The 20,742-nt window shown below is 46.7% G+C and overlaps 2 protein-coding genes across 3 annotated transcripts; one reads left to right on the forward strand and one right to left on the reverse strand.

The window, feature by feature from the left end:
- The first annotated feature begins 136 nt into the window (after window positions 1-136).
- Window positions 137-5,854, forward strand: YBX2 (Y-box binding protein 2). The gene is made up of 10 exons (XM_044672947.1): window positions 137-284; window positions 796-859; window positions 2,337-2,370; window positions 3,311-3,400; window positions 3,723-4,007; window positions 4,485-4,588; window positions 4,976-5,153; window positions 5,257-5,406; window positions 5,550-5,634; window positions 5,763-5,854. Exons 1-9 carry the CDS (start codon window positions 137-139, stop codon window positions 5,598-5,600), a joined length of 1,104 nt encoding a protein of 367 aa, XP_044528882.1. The 3' UTR covers window positions 5,601-5,634; window positions 5,763-5,854.
- Window positions 5,855-6,475: 621 nt separating this feature from the next.
- On the reverse strand, window positions 6,476-14,403 carry SLC2A4 (solute carrier family 2 member 4). Of its 2 annotated transcripts, none has more exons than XM_044672946.1 (11): window positions 14,036-14,403; window positions 12,440-12,556; window positions 11,997-12,169; window positions 11,705-11,829; window positions 11,452-11,555; window positions 11,041-11,203; window positions 10,439-10,626; window positions 9,904-10,008; window positions 9,587-9,688; window positions 8,686-8,889; window positions 6,476-7,725 (listed from the first exon to the last, which is right to left on the reverse strand). In XM_044672946.1, exons 1-11 carry the CDS (start codon window positions 14,066-14,068, stop codon window positions 7,522-7,524), a joined length of 1,518 nt encoding a protein of 505 aa, XP_044528881.1. In that variant the 5' UTR covers window positions 14,069-14,403; the 3' UTR covers window positions 6,476-7,521. The 2 variants fall into 2 exon arrangements, with proteins under 2 accessions (XP_044528881.1, XP_044528880.1); XM_044672945.1 differs by having other exon boundaries at window positions 11,452-11,567.
- Between the last annotated feature and the right edge of the window lie 6,339 nt (window positions 14,404-20,742).

Below are 20,742 nucleotides of genomic sequence, written 5' to 3' on the forward strand. Positions count from 1 at the left end.
GGCGGGGGCCGGTACCGGACCCGGCGGGATGAGCGAGGCGGAGACGGCGGCAGCTGCCCCGGCGGCGGATGTGGCGGGGGTCGGGGTGGTGTCGCCCGGGGGTGACCTGCAGAAATCCGGCGTTGGCGGTGGCGGGATGGGAGGGGGAGTGGGAGCCGCCCCCGCCCCGCCCCCCGCCGGGATCCCCGCAGCTCCGGGCCCCGCAGCCCCAGGCGCCCAGACGACGGCAGCCCCGGGGACCCCCGCACCCCCCGCCCGGAGCCAGGCGGACAAACCGGTGCTGGGTGAGGGGGCTGGGTCTGGGGACCTGACACCTGAGGGGGCCCCGGGGAGAAGCACTGGTTGGATGGGTAGACATGAGGGTGCAGGTGAATGAGGAACCGAGGTCAGGGAAAGTCAGGAGCCTGGCGAAACAGGCACGAAGGAAGGCGAAGCCCCACTGAAGGACTAGGGCGAGGCAGCTAGACTCTGGAAGCGCTCAGGGACCATGCCCCTTAGGTGGGGGACCCCCGTGGCGGGGCAGGAGCTGCGATGACTGTGAGGGAGGTACCTTGGAATTGAACGTGGTGGTGCTTAGGACCTCTATGGAGCAGGAGGTCGGGTTGTTTGGAAGTTCAAAGAAGTAGAATTGATTGGGAGTAGGTTAAGTTCCTAGAAGCTAAGCAGGTGTGGCTGTCCGGCTTGTGTAGGTTAGGAGTGGGGCTGGACTTTGGTGTGTGCTCAGAATTGATTGAGCCTAACTCCATCTCTCTTCCCCTGCCCTATTCTCCCTACTTGACCTCCTCCCCCTGGCAGCAACCCAAGTTCTGGGCACTGTCAAATGGTTCAACGTCCGAAATGGTTATGGATTCATCAACAGGTACCTAAGGCAGGGAAGGGGTGGGGATGTCCTCCAAACTGGGCTGACTGTGGTTGGAGGATCCATAACTTCATCCAGACCCTTTACTGAGGCACATGGTTGCCCCTAGTGTCCAGCTGAAGCTGGTTTGAACGTCTTTAACCACTGCACAAATACCACGCCCTTATAAGGAAGATGAAGCATTCCCTAGTCGGGCCCTGTCTTCCGGTTATTTGCTGGGAGAGGGTTAATTCTCTAGGAATCCACTAATTTGGCTGTTAGTCTACCACACCTTGGAATTGCCCTATTGCTCCTTATTTGCCGTGCCTTGGGGGCAGGATATGTGTGTGAAGAGCTTTTCCGAGCCCAGCCTGGAAGATCCCCACCTTCCCTGAATTTCCTCTTACTGAGGTTTTCCTTTCCCCTCTTCAATAATCTCTAGACCGAGCATTTGGCTCTGTATTAATTCTACAATACACCTTCCTTCCTATCAGGTGGAAACAGGAGGTTATCAACTCCACCCCCTTTGAAACTTCAGTTAAGACTCTGAATGTTAAATACAAAGGAAAGTCAAAATCAAGGTCTCCCCCAGTTGGCTCTCCCCCAACATCGGCTCCCTGCCCAGTTTGTCTCTAGGGAAGACCCCAGACAGCCTCTTAGCAGTCTGACCTTTGGCAAACTCAGCTAGCTGTCTTAGTGCCTGAAACATCCAGTCTTAGGGAAGGCCTAGGAGATGGGGAATCTCTGGAGACCATGTTAGGATTATGGTGAGGGGAGAGTTGGACAATAGATATGTTTCTACCTCACCTAATCTCCCTTACACTTATTCTTACCAGGGTTTTCTGGCAAATGGGAGTGTTCTGACCCTGGGGAACTGGGATCCATCCACAAGTCTGGGGTCAGGGTAGGGGCAGACCTGTGGCCTCTTGGTGAAGCCTCCTGTCTCCTTGTCTCCCCTCCCCAAACCTGTTCTGCACCTCCTGTTCCACCTCCCCCACCTTTCTCCCTCCTGCAAGGAAGAAGGAAGGAGGCCAAGTGGAATTTTCCAGCCCCTTTGAAAGGGGGAGGAGGGACAGCTTCACCCAGCACCACCCAGTTCCTGAGGTGCCCCTGGGGGTAGAAGGTGGGGCAGAAGCCAGCAGAGAGCTGTCCTATTCCTTAGACACCTTGGCAGGTTCAAGGTGCCTTTGCCTGTTTCCCATAAGGCTAGTTTTCCCACCTGGGTTCTAGATTTGTGTTCTTCCTCCCTCTGACCACACCTTGGCCCGACTTTACCCTTTCACACCTGAGGTCCCTGCCAGCTGCTAATACAATCATCATGCTTGCAAGGACCATCCTTCCCCTACTAAATTAGGAAAAAAAACAAAAAACTAACCCCTTGAGAAGCACTGGGTAAGAAAACAGCTTATTGAACAGGAAGAGGGAAATCATATTTAGGATATGCCCTCAAAACTCCAAACATTTCAGCCCCCTAATGATGCCCCTTCCCATTTCACAGGAATGACACCAAGGAGGATGTCTTTGTCCACCAGGTAAGAGTCAGGCTTGCTTCTCAGGTAGGATCTTTCTCTCAGAAGATACTAGGATTGGTTCCTTTTCTGAATGCCACTTAATAAGCATCTCTACTATCCTCAGACTGGGAATGTGTGCCATGGCAACCCTAAATTACTTTTACCTCCAATCCCATCATGCCCCATCTGTGACAAGTGCCTGAAATAACTATCATTAGTCACCGTTAAGGCACCAAAAGCTTCTGTTAATTCAAAGTTACCTGCTAGAAGTGGGTAGTGCCTGTTAATAAGGATAGGGATTGGATCTGTGATCAAATTGGATTGGGAACTCCCACAATGTGAATCAGTACCTTACTCTCTAGTTTCTAATCAAAGAGTTGCTTAGCATTGAGGGGTTAAGGGACTTGCCCAGAATCATTTAACCAGTATGTGTCAGAGGCTGGACTTGAGGTCAGCTCTTCCCTACTTTGAGGTCAACTCTTTCCACTATTCTATGCTGCCTGCCATACTCATTAATATAGCATGAAATATTTTCTCAGGTTAACGGCCACCTATCCAGGACACAATAGAAACATTTTAACTGGAGAGGAAGAATGACCCAAATCAAGTTGATAAATTTAGGGAATAGAAGGGGCACCAAAACTTTACCTAATTTAATCTTACCTTAGCTGTACCTTTATTCTGTTTTTAAGTTATTGTCTCTTCCTGCCCAGCTCCCCAATGGGAAATTCCTAAGGATCCCTGGGTGGGAGGTAGGATTGTACACCAGGACATCAAAGTCCCAATCTTACATACAAACCTTTAGTCTACTCTTGGCAAGTCCTTCCCTTCTCCCTGAAAAGGCCAGAATATATAATTTATGGTGCAGTAAGACAATGGGTGCTGATATTAATGGGTAAAAGTAAAAGATAATGTCTCCCTATCTTGTCCCAGCTTTTCTCACTGCTTTTTCCCCAACCAGACAGCCATTAAAAGAAACAACCCTCGGAAGTTTCTGCGCAGTGTTGGGGATGGGGAAACAGTGGAGTTTGATGTCGTGGAAGGAGAGAAGGTTTGGGGGATTTGTGGAGGGGCAGGAGGTCCTGGAAACATGGAAGAATGAGGATTAAGGGAAGAGGGTAATCCTGGGCCTCAGAACCTCATGGGGTTATCATGTACCCTACTTTTTGGCCCTCCCAGTCTAGAAAGAATGGGAGCTGCCTCTATTACTCCCAGTCAAGAATTGGGGTGCTAGATAAGAGGTTCTAAATTTTAGTGCCCTCTTGATAATAGCTGTAAGAGTAAGAAGTCAGTGATGTGTTCTTAGAGGTCTTATGGGGGGGGCAAGGAGGGGAGTTGGAGTTTGGAAAGAGTTCTGATTTTTTTCATCCCAGGGTGCAGAAGCTGCTAATGTGACTGGTCCAGGGGGGGTACCAGTGAAGGGCAGTCGCTATGCTCCCAACCGACGCCGTTTTCGTAGATTTATTCCCCGGCCACGCCCTGCTGCACCCCCACCCCTGGTGGCAGAGGCCCCTACAGGGGTAGCAGAGCCAGGTAGTGAAGGGGAAAGGGCTGAGGACCCCAGTCAGCGACCTCGCCGACGCCGTCCACCCCCCTTCTTTTACCGACGACGTTTTGTCAGGGGCCCTCGGCCCTCCAACCAGCAGCAGCCTATGGAGGTGAGGGAAGGATTGAGTTCCTGATATCCCTAAAAGGCAAAGTCCTAGAAGAAGGAAGCCAAGAACTAGGTAGCTAAGTTGCCATGGCCTTAGGAGAAAAATAAGACTTAAAGGGATCAGAGGGTCATAGTTTTGAATTAGAAGAGACCTCAGAGGTCACTGAGTCCTGCATTTTTGACTGAAGGTTAAATGACTTTCTCATGGGTCACACAGTTAATATCTGAGCCAGGATTTTAGTTCGTCTTCTTGACAGTAAGTCTAGTGTTCTATTTCACTTCTACTTAGAATTCCAGAAAGGAGAACAAAAGGGAATTTGGGGGGGTGGAGTGGTTTGAGGTAGAGAAAAGCTGATGCTTAGGTCCTTGTAGGGAACTAGGTGTCAATCAGGCTAGAGATGTATTGGTTCTAGGAAGTGGAACTTGACTGCAGCTTTATATGTCTTGAAGATTCATAAACCCCAGTTTTATATATCTTTAGGGTACAGATGGGGTAGAGCCCAAAGACCCAGCCCCCTTAGAAGGGGACCAACAGCAGGGAGATGAACGGGCACCTCCACCCAGATTCCGGCCCAGATATCGAAGGTAAGTACAGTATATCTCCCCACTCCTAGCTGTAATATTGAAAGACTGATTTGCGTATGAGTGTCCATGAGCCTCTGCCATCTTATCCAAGTCCTTTTGGTTTTCTTAAAAGAAGTAACAAATGACTGAAATTTAGGGATAGGAAATTAGAAGGCTGCATGCCTAGCTTCTAAAGGTACAAAACTTTTAAGAGCAGAAAAACTACCTCTGGGGAGATGGTGGGGAGGGAGGAACCAGAACTGGGGCCCTAGGCCCCTAACAGATGTAGGTCTTTGCCAAGGCAGAATCAGGTAAGCTGAAAAACCAGACATCTGAGGTGGGGAGCATTGAACAGGAAAGACATCTTAAACTAATCCTGCTGTGGTTGTTTTTCTCCCCAACCCCTAGGCCTTTCCGTCCTCGTCCTCCACAGCAGCCCACCACAGAAGGTGGAGATGGAGAAACCAAACCTAGTCAGGGTCCCACAGATGGCTCAAGGCCTGAGCCCCAGCGCCCACGAAATCGTCCTTACTTTCAGCGTAGGAGGCAACAACCTCCTGGTCCCCGGCAGTCTTCAGCCCCTGAGGTGAGAGCTAGGGAAAACTAATCTATATGTGTGGGGGTAGTGGTTATGAAGATAGGAAGGAGAAAGCTGAAACCAGCCCTCTCCCCTGTCCTTCTCCATGCAGGCTGATAACAAAGAGCCAGTACCCCCGGGCCCACCCCCAGCAGGTGCCCCTACCCATCAGGAGACCCCAGCGGAGGCAGTCAAGCCCATGCCACCCCCTGCGGACACACCTTCCCAGCCCCGCTTGGAGCCACAGCACCAGCTTGTGGATGTGAATTGCAGGGGTGGGGGGTAGGATTGGGGGAGTTAGGTAGACTTGGGCAGGGGGAAGTAGAGAACAGGTAAGAGTGGGTCGTGTGGTTAGGCATTCTAGTTATATACATTTCTCACTTCTCACTATTCTTTTCTCTTCAGACCTCAACCCCCATAACCAGTGGGGACTCCCCTACCACCTTACTGGAGTGATTCCAACTAGGGGGACAACTAGAGCAGCTATCTGGTTGAGTATCACAGTGTCTGAGGAATAGGGACCATGTGGAAGAGAGGGGACTTGTGGGTAGGGGTGTGTGAAGTAGAATCTTCAAATATTCTCTAACACCTTCCTTTCTCTAATTTTTTTCCTCTTAGGTATCTGCCGACTTTTTCCAACTGCTCCTTCCCTGTCTCCCTCCCTCTCCCCTCCAAAAAAAAATCCATGACATTGAAACAGCGGCCTTCACCCTGTCCCCTCCTTCCCAGGACCCAGGAGGGTAGAACAACTTTTTAATTTGGTTCAAACCCCCCACCCCCAAGGGTGGAAGGAAGGGAGTACATCCTTTGTCCACTGGAGCCAGATCTCCCTTCCCCCCCCACCCCAGTTTATTTTTTGGGTCTTCTCTTTCCCCCACCCCAAACTCTGAAGCCATTTGGTGAAATGTCATGTGCCACCTGAGCCTCCAGTAAAAAAAAAAAATTTGCACAGCTGTCCATGTTTCTGTCTCTCTTATTCTCAAGACCAGAAGCTAGGGTGTGATGAGTTAGTATTTGAGTAGTCAAAGAGTGTGTTGGAATATTGGTCCAAGATGTCCTGCTTGCTGGGAGTACAAGTTATGGCTGTGGGGCAAGTATGCCCCAGAATTAAATGAAGATTTATGAGTAGGAATTGGGCAGGGCTGGGTATTTAAGCGGGGGTGGACAAGAGAGAGGATGGGGTAGACACTAACAGAAGTCTCAGGGTGGAGAAGGAGCCAGCTCTAATTCTATATCCCTTTAAAAAAGTAGCAAACTTGTTATACAGTGACCTTTATATATATACATTAAGTATAATCTGGTTTTTTTTCTTTCTACACAAACATATAAAAATGTTCTAAGGCTTCAATCAGCCTTTGCATGACACCAACAGAAGCCTCCACTCTTTTTTTTTGTCAGGAACTCAAAAAATCTGTACAAAATACATCTCTGGGTGAGAGTGAGGTGAAGGACAGTGCCCCAACTTAAGGCTCTTAAGTGGGAATCCACAGAGGAGAAAGACCTACTGGCATATTTGTGCTAATCTTCCCCAAAGGATAGAATGAAGGGAATATCTTCCCTAGAGTGTTCCCTACCATGTGCATAGCCTTCCCAAAACAGAATGGAGTGAGAGAAGGTATCTGTTTCTAGAGCTCTCCCCTACCATGTGCACAGTCTCACCAAAAACCAGAAGAGAGAAGTGAAGGGAAATATATTTCCTAGTGTTCCCTATGTGCACAATCTCCCCAAAGGACAGAATAGCATAAAGGGAAGTATCTTCCCTAGAGCTCTCTCTACCATGTGCATAATTTCCCTAAAGGACAACAAAAGAGTGAAAGGAAATACCTTCCCTAGAGATTTCTCAGCATGAGAACTCTCCCCACTTTTTTGGCTTTTTCAGGTTGGGAGTAGGGGGTATAGATAACCTGTTGGTATGAAGTTAAGAGGGGAGGCTAATAGGGAGCTGGGCCCCAGACTTCTTGCTCTTTAGGAAGGTAGGATGTATATTATTCTTCCCCACCTGGAAAAATTAGTTCTAGGGGATCTTTGTAATTCCCCTTCTTTGTTGCAAGTGGGAATAGAAATCTGAGGCTAGGGAAAAGGGGAAGGAGGGACCAGGAAATCCTTGGGAATAGGGAGGTTGGGGATGGAGCCCCGCCTATATTTACACCCAAAACCCAACCACTATAGATAACCCAAGAGATTCACACTAAAGGGAATAGGGTTGGGGGGAGAATTCAAGCTATGAATTTTAGCCCCCCTCCCCCATTACCACACAGACCTAAGATATTCCTTCCTACCTTGAAGGGGTAGGCAAGGGAAACTTAAAGTGCTGCAGAAAGGAGAGTTCACTTGAAAGAAGGGGGAAAGGTGTACTTGCCACCTTCCACCCTGCCTCTCAGTCATTCTCATCTGGTCCCAGGTACTCAAGTTCTGTGCTAGGCTTCACTTCCTGTTCCAGCAATGATGGTGTCCGTCGGAAGGCTGCAGATATCTGGTCAAATGTTCGGCCCCGTGTTTCTGGCACCTTCAAGTAGGTGAAGAGAAAGAAGCCAAGCAGGAGGACAGCAAAGAGGAGGAAGACGTAAGGGCCAGTGGCATCCTAGAGCAGAAGTAAGGAAGAAGTAGCTAACTTAGGAGAAAGGTGGCAGGAATCCACAGGGCTATTAGGATTAAATAGGCTGGTTGGTGGTTATAACAGCTTGTAAGGATGGGGAAGGAGGGTCTATATGGGCTCAGCAGTAAGATAGTTGTTATTTTAGGGATGGGAATGGGAGTTATAGAAATAAGGATTTGAATTAAGAGCAAAGATCCGTTGTTTATTTAAATACATTTAATTCAAAGAATCATTATTCATAAAAACTGCATTACTTTCCACTGACTTGGCTTTTTCTAAAAAAAAACCACTGCCCTAGTCTGGGAATCTCTCTCTGCTATGCCACTATGCTAAGAAAATCCTTGATCAATAATAGGAGGGAGGCATTCAGATAAAGGCTGGATGTCTACCTGTCAGGTATATTGTAGAAAGGATTCTTGTTTAAGTTGGATAAGATAGCCTCTGAGGCCTCTTTCAACTCTGATATCCTATAAATCCTATAAAAGAAAGGGGGATATATACACATAGATAGATCTATATCTATATATGTCTCCAATCTTTCCCATCAGTTAGACCTTGAGTTTTTAGGGGGGGACTGCAGGTCAGGTGGTGGCAGTATAGGCAGGGAGGTGGAGAGAACAGAACTGAAGTAGGCTGGGGCAGTGATGGCAAACCTTTTAAGAGTCTGAGTGCCCAAACTGTAATCATCAGGCCACATGTGAACCTGCCCCTTATCCCAGACATGGAAGGGAGGAAGCTCTCTCATCAGGCTGCTGGGCAGAGAGGCTGGTGATGAGAGAAATGTCCTTAAGCACATGGGGAGAGAGGGAGGGAACAGCCCCCTCTGGCAAAGTGTCATAGGTCTGACAACATGGGGCTAGGGTATTTCTTCCCTGCAGTTCACTATCTGATGGGCAGATCCCTACCTGGAATTCACCTGATGAGTTTGGGGAAGGAAGGACTTACCGCAATATACTGGAAGCTCATACCCACGATGAAATTGCATGTCCAGTTGGAGAAGCTAGCCACAGCCATGGCAGCTGGTCGGGGTCCCTGACTAAAGAGTTCAGCCACAATGAACCATGGGATAGGACCTGGGCCAATCTCAAAGAAAGCCACAAAGCCAAAGATGGCTACCATACTGGCATAGCTCATGGCAGGAAACCGTTCCTGAGAGGCAAGGATGACAGAGACAATCAGTTTGCATACCACAGGCTTTTCTGCATCTTCTAGCTCCTCAAATATTTTTGTACAGAGAAAAACTACAACCTCCAGTCTTGGAGTACCAGCACCCTTAGGTCAGGAGCTCCTTGGATCTTTTGGGGAAATTACAAATCCAATAGCTATCTCAATAAGGATTGAGGGGAATACAAGTAATAGCACCATGAGGAGCAGCCAGTTCCCTCAGTCCATAGCAAATACCCTGAGGGTGTCTGAGGATCATAGTTTGACTGTTGGGGTGCACAGGAACTGTTTCCCAACAGTTCCTGGGGGATTCCTGGTGGCTAGGAAATATGACAGTTCCAGAAGTACTAAGAGTTGTAATTCAGGCTTTCCTTAAAGCCCTGGTAATACTGCTCTTAGCCCTGGCATGTAAATTATAAGCAATCACAGGCCAAGTACTCCTATGGCTATGAAGAGATAGAGCCTAGAGACTACTGAGACTTTGTTTCCTCTCTTCTGGAGAGGCCAAGGAAAGCATAGGGATTGAGGAGATGATGACATCTCTTTTCTGGGTCCATGGAGCACTCTCAGAAATAGCATTGCCACATACCCTTTCCCCCTCCTTTGGGATCAGAGCTTCACAGGCATTTCCTAAGTGTGATAGTTCTCCCACCCCTCCCCCAACCTTGCCCAAGGTCATCACCAGCAAAAGGAGAGCCACAGTCATCAAGATAGCACATCCACACATTCCAGCCAGGCCCAAGAGATGCAGTGTTCGACGTCCAGCCTGTTCCACTAGCAATACCTGAGGGAAGGAAAAGGAAAAGCAAGAGGCCATAAGTTTTGTCTCTGGGGGCAGCAAAATGGGGGAAGGGATGAAAGGAGAAAGGGAAGAAGGTCCAGACAATGAGAGAATGGAAGGAGGAAGGAGCTAGGTATCAGGCTCTACACCTGTATATCCTGGGAAGGAGGACTCAAGGGCTAATAGTAGCCACCTAGATTTCACATCAGTGCTTTTACCGAGACCAAAGTGAAAGCTGTGTTCACCACGCCTGCTCCAATAGTAGCATATGCTGGCTGTCCTACTCCTGCTGACTCAAAGATGCTAGTTGAATAGTAGAAAATCTGGGTGCAGGAGAGAAGGAAAGCAAGCATGGGTGAGAAATCTTCTCTTTCCCTTAAAAACCAGTTTTTATTGGTTCAGTTCTCTGATCCCTCTAAGTATGTCTTTGCAGCTATGTAGTTCTCTCTTTAATAAATCTTGGTTCTTTTTCTTCCTTGACCATCCCAGAGTTCGAGTCACACACAAATACACAGACATACACCCACCTTACTTTTTTCTCTCCTCAAAGGCTTTTTGTCCCAAAGTTTTTAGCTCCTCTACCATACCCATTCCTCTTTCAAATCTATATATTATTCTCTAGTCTACTTTTTTCTAGGTCCCCTAACCTGCCATTTCTATACCCTAACCCCGACTCCTCCAATATATCTCTATTCCTTCATCTTTCTGTCCCCTGCCCTCTCCCTGCACCTAGTTCTTAGGGTTTATCCTTACAGCATTGATCCCTGATAGCTGCTGGCTGAGCTGCAGCACAACGGCAATGACCAGGGGCTGCCGATGAGTTCGGCTGTGGAGAAGCTGGAGCAATGAGAGGGGCTGCTCCCGTTCTAGTTGTCGTTTCTCCTCCTTCAACTCTGCTAGTGCTCCAGATACATCTGCCCAGCCAGTCAGTTGCTTCAGACCTCAGAAAGGGAAAGAGAGTATAAGGCTGAAGGAAAAATGCCTGGATCTCTAACAAAAGCAAGGACTTAAAGAAAAAGAGAGTCAGATATTGGCACTAAATGATAACTCTAGTCCAACTATCAATATGGAATTAGGTCTTGATCAATGATACATGTAAAACCCAGTGAAATTGTGCGTCAGCTAAGGGGGGTTTGGGGGAGAGGGGAATAACATTAAATTTGTAACTATGGGAAAATATTCAAAATTAAAATTAAAGAAGAAAAGAGAGTCAGGGAGCCTTGGGAGTACAGATACTAGAATGAGATCCCAAGGGAAAACAGTTGGTCAGTGAGGGGAACAGGGTAGGCAAGATGTCTAATCTGGGAGTTTAGATGTTTGGGTCTCTTTGTCATTGGAAAGAAGGAGTATCTTACTTTTTCTGGCAGGCCCCTCAAGGTTACGAATGATATAGAGGTATCGAGGGCTTTCTGGGCAGAAAGGCAATAGTACAAGCTGAAGGAGGGTAGGAAGCACAGTCAGGCTCAGCAACAATGGCCACAGTTTCTCTGTTCCCAGCATGGAATCCAAGCCCAGGACCTGGGAGCAGGAGGAGGAAGGAGAGAGAGACAGAGACAAACAGAGAGAGAGACAAAGAAAGAGAGAGAGAGGGAGAAAGAGAGAGAGAGAGAGAATGTGAAACGAAACTCATGTCCCCTTCACCCCTGTTTTAATTCTATGTCTTCTGGTTTAGTCTTTCTACCTAGTTTTAAAGATTTCCCTGTAGCCCTCTCTCTCTAATCTATATTTCTTTTCCCCAAGGAGGACAAAGGGTAAACACTGTTTACCTGGGCAACCAAGATGCCAATGACTATGGCCAGCTGATTGAGGGTTCCTAAAGCTCCCCGAAGGTGAGTAGGAGCAATCTCCCCTACATACATAGGAACCAGTCCTGATGTCAGCCCTGTTGAGATTGGAGAAAGGTCATAAGAAACATAAAAAATTCCATATCTACCATGCTCATACTCTATTCTCTTAGGTTTGGGGGTAGGTCCAAACTCTCCCAAATGTCTTATTGTGGGGATGGTTCCTAGTGGATACCTGAATAGGCGCCAATGAGAAATCGTCCAAGAATAAGCATCTCATAAGAGGCAGCTGTCTTGGCCAAGCCCATGAATGCTCCCCCGAGAAGAGCCACACCATTATTGACCATCATGGCACGCTTCCTATGGGTGCCAGACACAGAATCACAGAAAGAGATGTGAAGTGGGGAGAGGAAAGAGGTAGTGGTGGAAATTATCCATGTTGAGATCCCATCCCCATTCTCTCCACTCCAGGTAAAATCTCCCTTTTCCCATATTTCCCTGTTACCCTCCCCTTTAGCCCCTGGTACCTGCCCAACCACTGGGAGATGATGCCAATGAGGAAGGAGGAGATCATGCCACCCACAGAGAAGATGGCAACAGAGAGAGACCAGAGAGTGGTGAGGGTGCCTGGGGGAATGGATCCAGGGGCCTCAGGGCCTTGCCGTCCCAGCCATGTTTCATTGTAACTCTGTTCAATCACCTGAAGGAAAGGCAGTAAACAGCAGTGAATTCCCTTCAGAATCTCCACTCTCTTACTCCTGTGACCTAAGTGAGACTCTAGCTTCCTTTAGCTTCAGAAGAGTCTTTTCTCTGCCCTTCAAGGATCCCACATGTTCTGATTTATGTCTCTAAAAGACTAAGACTTTCCCAAACCTTTCAGGATAGCATCCAGGCATTTGCAATGCTCTAGTCTATGATCCCAGATACCACTCTTCCACCCCCTGTCTGTACCACAATACAGGTCCCTCACCTTCTGTGGGGCATTGATAACTCCAATGTTGTAGCCAAACTGGAGGGAGCCAAGCACAGCGGAGAATACTGCAAGGATCAGGGTTCCAGTCACCCGCTGTTGGGGAGGATCCCCCTCCTAGATAGTGAATAGGCAACATTAAGGACCCAGATTTCTGGGCTACCCATTCTTAAGCTTTTAACCCTCCACCCCCAGGCCCATAATTGGGGCACTGAATGAAGTAAACTGGGCCATATTAGGAATCTAATTCAGATCCTAGTGTAAACAGGAGGAACAGATGGAATCTACCCACCCCCACACCCATATGGGAACATAGAAATTCACTTTAGCCTTGAAGCAAGGAGGGGTGAGGGAAAAGCTGGAAGGCTGGACAAATGGGTTCTCTGCCAGAATAGAAAGCAGTCTTAGGTAAGAGAATTAGGGGGCTATTAAAACCATTTTCTTCTGTGACCACCTTCTATCTATCACCTCTTGGTAGCCCAGTGCCCAAACCTCTTCCCAGTCCTGGTGCCTCATCCCCTCTCATCTGCTTTTTGCCACCCTCCCAGTAATTTATCAAAGTGAAACTTGGAGGCCTTTTCTACAATTCTAGTAAGGTCAATTAGGTCATTGAAATGAAGACTTAAAGGCAAGAATTTCATAGGCATCCTCTCCCAACACCCCTTAAGAAGGAGAACACAATGCCAGGGGGTTGCTGTAGATGGGGGGGGGGCGGGATCCAGAGGAGTCAGGCGGGAAGGTGATGGTGAGGGTGGAGGTTGGCGGGTAGATGCTGGCAGCACAGACTGTCTCTCCAGCGGAAACCTGAGCTGGAGGCTGGGGGGAGGGGGGCGCCTCATGACACTCCCCTCTTCCCCTTCCCCCTCCAACCCTAGAGCCAAAGGGAAAGTTCAGAGACCTGGAAAGAAGCCAGGTGTGTGTGTGTGTTGGGGGGGGGGGCAGCGTTATAGGGACTTTCAGGGAGGCAACTTGCCAAGAGGAACCCAGAAGAGGGCATTTACAACTCAAATGCCCTTACTGATCAAGACCCCAGATGTCCAGGCTTCCCATCCCCCAAATGACTCAGAATGTGACATGCTACGCAGTGACCCTGCATGCTCATCTCTAACTCCCCCCTTCCCCCAAACACATGATAGGGTACATAGGTGTCACAGACAGTGGCATCAATCACACCAGGGACGTTGACCTGGAGACACAGGACACCGACTAGTGTAGTTCTTTCCGATACTACTGTGCATGTTTTAGATCCGAACAGGAGCTTCACCTCCCCATATTTTGAGACTCGAGGACTTCCCATAAGACACCCCCACATATACTCCTGGCTTCTAGATTCGATTTTTGACAAATGCTGACCCGACCTCTCCTCTCGAATCTCCCTCCTTACAGTGATGAATCCCTAAAGTCACGAGATTGCTCAGCCGGGGTATAAATAGCCAAAGGCCCCTACCCACCCCAGTCCCAGATCCTGTAAGGCCTGAGCAGGAATATCACCGCCCTCCCCTCCCCAATCCCTGCACCCTACCAACTCCGTACGAAAATTGGGAAACCTAGAGAGAATCCTCCCGGCCCAATTCCCAGAAAGCCAGTTTTCCCTACCTCGGACCAGATCTGCTGAAAACCCGACGGCATCTCGGTGGCGAAGAGGGGAGAAACGTCGAGGTGGGATGAAGGTCTAGAAATACTAGAAAAGAACTGGAAATAGAACTGGTGAGAGAAGTTGGTTAAACCGGACGGAAGCCAGGAGCTAAAGGATGACTGGAATAGACTGGTGGGAAAGGGGAAAGGAACTAGCACTAATTTGGAAGGAGTTAGGAAAACTGGAGAGAAAGGAGCGTGAATGGGAGCAGTGGGAGAGGATCCTAGAGGAGAGGAGCTGGAGAGGAGCAGGGCAACCGGGTAACTGTCCTACCCCGACACAGGGGAGAGACCCGGCGAACCCCCCCAACTCCACACCTAATCCTAGAGTCCCCATCCCCTCCAGAACAAGCCACACCCCCTTACAAGAGCCACGCCTTCTCGCAATACCCATTGGCTGAGATCCCATACTCCCCCCCCAAGTCATGCTCCTCCCAGGAGGTCTCAAGAGACTCCGCCCCTTCCTTAGTGTGTCCTAGGGGAGGAGCGTGAGGAAAGTCAAGAACCACTACACTTGAAGGGCGCAGAGTACTGTGCTAATTGGGTGCGGGCCACATGGGCTGTCCAGAGAGACACACCCCCCTCAGCTCCAGTCTTTCCTTCCACTTAGAAAGACCCAAAGTAACTGGGAGAAAACGGTCCCGGAGAAGGAGGTGTCACGCTCCCCGTGGGCGACCATTGGTTTAGGTTCTCTTGCAGCCACACCCCTCCTGGCTGGTGCTGGGGGACCCTTCTCCTACCTCCACTCCTCCCTCGCCTTCCTCCCCCGATGGTGTACCTACTGGGGAAATGTACAAGAGTTCGAGGGGAGAACTCGACGTGTGGGTTTCTGAAGGGGAAAGGCCTTTGTGGACAGAGTCCCCCGAACTACTGGGTCCCGGACTGAGAGGGGCAGAGCAGAAAAGGACGCTAGCAGGGGCAGGATTCCTGGGTTCGGGGGCGGAGTGGCAATGGCCTGAAATAACCCGCTCTGGGTATATTTTTAGCTCCTGCCTTTGGATCCATCAAATGTCAGGTCCCGAGTGTAACTCCTCGTCCCAGGTCGAGAAGGAGACAACCAGCGTAGCAGGACAGGGAATTTAAAGGGCAGTCATTGCTCCGTGCATCCCAGAGTAAGAAAGGAGCTGAAGAGGTGTTCTTGACTCTCTCTGCTAGTCTATCAATCCATCCATCCATCAATAATTATCGAGTCTACTTCCTGGAATTTCCCAGTAGAAGGAAAAGCTCTGGTCCTGGAGTTAGTGGGCCTGAGTTCCAATCCTGCTTCTGGTGCTTACTATTGCCTGTGTGGCTTGGACAAATAGCAATCACCCTGCGTCTTAGTTTTGTCATCTGTAAAAATGGGGCGGGGTGGGATGGCAACGGTTGGTTTAAACAGTAGTAGCCTCTTAAGTCCCTTCCAACTCTAGAGCTGTAATTCTGGGATTCTTTCCACTTCAGTCCCACTTTGGGTGTGTTACTCAGACCTCTCTCTCCCTTCTGGTCCCTGATTGTCATCAACTCTGTAAGTCCCCTTTCCCAGTATCTGTCACTCTGTAGGGCCCTTCCCCCAAGGGCAGCTGCTAGGAGGTGGTGGCCAGGGTAGGGCAGGCAGAAGAGTGTGAGCAGCAGGAGGGACAGGTGGCTGTGGTCAGCCATTGGGTCACCATCCCATGGGGGATGTCAGAACTGTCCTACACGTGTCATGCAGGGACTGAGGGCCTGGAAAAGTAGAGACACTCACGTGGATGGGGATAGAAACAAAAAGGGGGGGGCAGTGACAGAGATAAAGGATCCCCATCCAAACTGACTACTGCTTGGCTCTTCCTTCCTTTCCCATTCCCTGAAGCTCTGAACCTCAGGCTTTCATCTTCTGTTCTTCAATAGCCACTAAATACCCAGATTTTGGGAGTGAACTCCCAGTGCGGAGGAGAGAAGACAGGTCACACACGTTGGGTCCCATAAGTCATGTCATTTCTGTAGGACTTGCTGACCCCCTGCACTGATGGGGAGAGAGGGAGAGTTAGGAGAGGGGGGTGGGGTGAAGAATTCTGCCTCTTAAAAAAAGAGAGATGGGACAAACGCAGCAGCAGTGACACCTGGAGGGAAGAAGAGGAATTCTGAATAAGACAGAAAGGAATTAAGGTCAGAAAGGTTAAGGTTTGATTCCAGAGAGCCTTGAATGCCAAATAAAGAACTTTCACCCCAGTGAGCTTTCTATATGTCCTCAGTTTTCTCATTTTTTAAATGTAAAGGTAAAACTGGATTGTCTCAAAGGTTTCTTCTAGCTTTGATATCCTGTGAGGCTGGCCTCACAAATAGACACCCCTCAATCTCTCACTCCATTGAATTGTCTTAAGAAAAATAATACCTCAGACCAACACAACTAAAAGTTCCAATACTAGGTCTCTCATTGCTAAGATTTCATCCAGAATGGCCAGTCCTGAAAGACTAATGATGGGAAATACTATCCACCTTCAGAGAAAGAACTACTACAGTCATCCTTCACATCAGTGTATTTGTGGTTTTATTTTGGGGTTTTGGTTATGTATGAGTATACTCTTATAACAATGACCAATATGGAAGTGTGTTTTACATGACAATAAAAATGAAAAAACCCTTAAGTTAAGTATATTGCTCATTGAATAAAGTAAATCTTCTAATCATGAAAAAAAAAAAGATTTAATCCAGAATGTAGTTTCAAACAACTGGTATTATGTGTGTTCAGTAGGCACTGGGGGCAAGTGACGATCAATCTCCTCACCAACTCTTTGGTTTGACAATGAGAAAATAGGTTGGTGCTACTTTCTATCATCACAGGGTCCTGAAGGTTGAGTGTAAATTATCTTCCTGCCCCTTAAGGGCTTCGATTCAGAGTCCCAAAATTATAAGATAAAACCTCTCTTCAGCATATCCCCCATCCCAGTCTTTTTTCTCCTTTGCCCCCTGTTCCATTTCATGCTTTGTATAAACATTATTAACAAGCCTCCACTTATCTCCTCAATCTCTTTTTACATCCTTTACATCTTCTGTCACAAATGACAGCCCCAAAAGCCAAAAGGCCTCAGCATCAGTCTCTCAGAGAGACTGTGTTGGAGTACCTCTTCCTGAAGAGGAATCCTGTGAATCCAATGATGGTAAAAGGAGGAGAAGGTGCTAAAATAAGGGCCTTGAGGTCAATGGTGACCTCCCCTGGTCTGGGCACTCAGGGCTTACTGAGATATTTTTTGAAATAGTAATGGCCAGCATAGGGTGGCCTATGGCCACCTGTAAGGCTACCACCAATCTGGGGGTTTAGCAGCTATTGAAGAACAGATGGTAAAAGCCTGAGCTTTAGGGCTTCAGGAAGTGGGAAAGAAGAGGGACCACGCAGGAGATGAAGGAATAGAGAAGTAAAAGAGAACCATGTTATTGGAGTTAATAAAGTAAGGGAGTTTCAATAAGAAAGAAAAGGATGATTTAAAAAAAAATTTTAAACCCTTAACTTCCATCTTAGCACCAATACTAAGTATTAGTTCTAAGGCAGAAGAGTGGTCAGGGTTAGGCAATGACTTGCCCAGGGTCACACAGCTGGGAAGTATCTGAGGCCAAATTTGGACCTAGGACCTCCCATCTTTAGGCCTGCCTCTCAATCTACAGAGCCACCCAGCTGCTCCAAGATGATTAAAATTTATAAAAGAAGCAGAGATAAAAAGGAAAACAGATGCAAAAAAAAGAGAGAGAGAGAGAGAGAAGAATGGGGGAAGGGATCATATTTCACAAGACAAAAGCTTTGGAAAGTAAGACATGGACAATTATCCCCATTTTCTTGAGAAGGAAGCCAAAACCCATTGATTTTAAGTGACTTGATTAGTGAGTACCAGAGCTAGAATTCAAACATAAGTTTTGTGATTTTAAATCTATTATTTTTTTCAATTTGCTATTCATCCTACTAAGAAACAGGAAGAAGAGGTGAAAAGACATCTAAGAAATATATATGCATATGAGAGGGAAATTTAGGTGCATAAGAAAGCTATGAATGTTAGAGAAAGCATGAGAAATAAGAAAAAATAGAAAAGAGCTATAGAAAAATTTGAGAAAGGAATGGGAGGAGAGAAGAAAATGGAGAGAAAGATGAGGACAATGCTAATGATGGAAACTAGAGAAAGTGAATTGAGAGATGGGAGAGATCCAAGAGAAACTGAGAAAACTGTTTTAAAATTAATTAGTTAATTAATTAAGAATATTTTTCCATGGTTCCATGATTCATGTTCTTTCCCTCCTCCCCGAACTGCTGAGCAATTCCACTGGGTTTTACTAATATCATTTTTCAAAGCCTATTTCCATATTATTAATATTTCAATAGAATGTTCATTTAAATTCAACATCCCCAATCATATTTCCATTGAACCATGTGATCAATCATGTTTTTCTTCTTCGTTTCTACTCCCACAGTTCTTTTTTTTTTTTTTTGAAACCCTTTTACTTTGGTGTATTGTCTCATAGGTAATATTTTTTTCTAATTGTGTAGCACAGTGACTGGCACATAGTAGGTAGTAATATAAATGTTTATTCCTTTCTTCTTTACCATATTATCACTCTCCCTTTCATCTCTTTTCTTGTTCTTTCTTTATATCTTCCCTTCTAGTCTCTCTGGTATCCCTCCCAGAGGCAGCTGGGTGATACAGAGGGATAGATTGCTGGGCCAGAAATCAGGAAGATCTGAGTTGAGATCTGAACTTACTATCTGTGTGACCCTTGGTAAGTCACAACCTGTCTACCTCAGTTTCCTTATCTGTAATATGGGAATATAATCAAACCTACTTCTTAGATTTGCTAGAGGATCCAATGTTTATAAATTGTTTAACATAGTACCTGTGTCCAAACATAGTAGGTAATATATAAATGCTTGTTCCTAACAGACCTAATGTACATGATAGACCCTCTAAAAAATGCTTATTCCCTCCCTCATCTGTTTCCCAGTAATGCCTCTGTTTTCAGACATTCTCCCCAGCTCTCAAAAGTTTTCTCAAAGAATGTTATCCATGTCCATCAAAAGAACTGTGGGAGGGGGCAGCTGGGTAGCTCAGTGGAGTGAGAGTCAGACCTAGAGACAGGAGGTCCTAGGTTCAAACCCGGCCTCAGCCACTTCCCAGCTGTGTGACCCTGGGCAAGTCACTTGACCCCCATTGCCTACCCTTACCCATCTTCCTTCTCATTAACACCAATGCATAGTATTGATGCTAAGATGGAAGGTAAAGGTTAAAAAAAAACATTAAAGGTAAGTTCTATTATTTTCCTCATTTTACAGTTGATGAAACTGAGGCAAATAGAGGTTAAATGAATTGCCCAAGGTCACACAGCTAATAATGTGAGGCAGGGTTTGAACTCATATCTTTCTGACTCCAGACCCAGAATTCTATCTGCTGCACCACCAACTGCCTCTATGGTATTGGTATGGTATGGTATGGCATAGTAGAAAAGGGCTGGAGAAGAGAGGAAAAGAGACATGGACCAGAGACAGAATCAGACCTAAGATAAGAAAGGATTTATTAAAGGGATCAGAAAATCGAAAGTTAGCAATGAGAAAGAGTTGGGAGAGAAATATGGGATGAGAGATGAAATAGTAGAATAAAGAAAGGAAAAAGATGGGAGAAGTATGATGGAAAGAATACTGGATGTGTATCTAGTTTTATCATTAAACATTGGGGCTGCTAGGTGTCTCAGTGGATAGAGTGCCAGGAATGGAGACAGGAGGTCCTGGGGTCCAACCTGGCTTCAGGTACTTTCTAGCTGTGTGAATCTGGGAAAGTCATTTGACCCCAACTGCCTTACTGCTCTTCTGTCTTGGAACCAATACTTAGTACTGATTCCATGACAGAAGGTAGGGGTTTAAAAAAAAAAACAAAACACAACACATTAAATGTTGCGAGCTTCTTGAGGGTGAAACTTTTTTGTTTTGCATTTGTATCCCTAGGGCCTAGTATATAGCAGGATCTTACACATAGTAGGTATTTAATAAGTGACTGTTGAATTTAATTGACCTTTTAGTCTATTTTTGCTGCTTTCTAGCTGTATGACCTTGGGAAAATCAATTTGATGAAAATTGATGAAAATCAATGAAGGCTTTGGTCTTAAAATCTTCCCCAGAAGTAAATCCTATGATCTTAAGAGAAAGTAAGAAAAGTTATTATGGCAGCAAGAGAAAGACCTGAGAGATGATGAGGGAGAAAGATGGATTAGTTAGAGCCTGAGAAATAAGGAAATAAGTATAGGAAGAAAGAAATGGGAGGAAAAGTAGAGACAAGAGGGAGAGGAAATAAAAAAGTGAAGTGAACAGAATTAGGGAAAACATTTGTGTTGGGAGGTATGGGGAATCCCCATAGCACTTCTAATTTGTACCAAATATTCAAGTGCTCAAGTTCTATATTTTGAGGATATATGCTGATTACACATATATATCTTGTATCACCAATACCTAACTAGATTGTAAATTCCTTAAGGACAAGGGCTATATTTTGATCTTTAGTAATAATATGAATGTACCACTGGGAGTTAATATACATAGCACCTAGGTTATAAAAGGTTTCTAAAATTCAACCTGCCCTTTTCCCTTAGGAGTATTATTGTTAGAGACGATGGTTTGGATGAAGAGAGAGATTTTCCAGAGTTGGAAGAGAGAGGAGAAAGATCATAAAGGTGATGGGTAT

This window comes from Gracilinanus agilis, chromosome 4 (assembly GCF_016433145.1).
Source record: "Gracilinanus agilis isolate LMUSP501 chromosome 4, AgileGrace, whole genome shotgun sequence".
In the NCBI taxonomy this organism is placed as follows: domain Eukaryota; kingdom Metazoa; phylum Chordata; class Mammalia; order Didelphimorphia; family Didelphidae; genus Gracilinanus; species Gracilinanus agilis.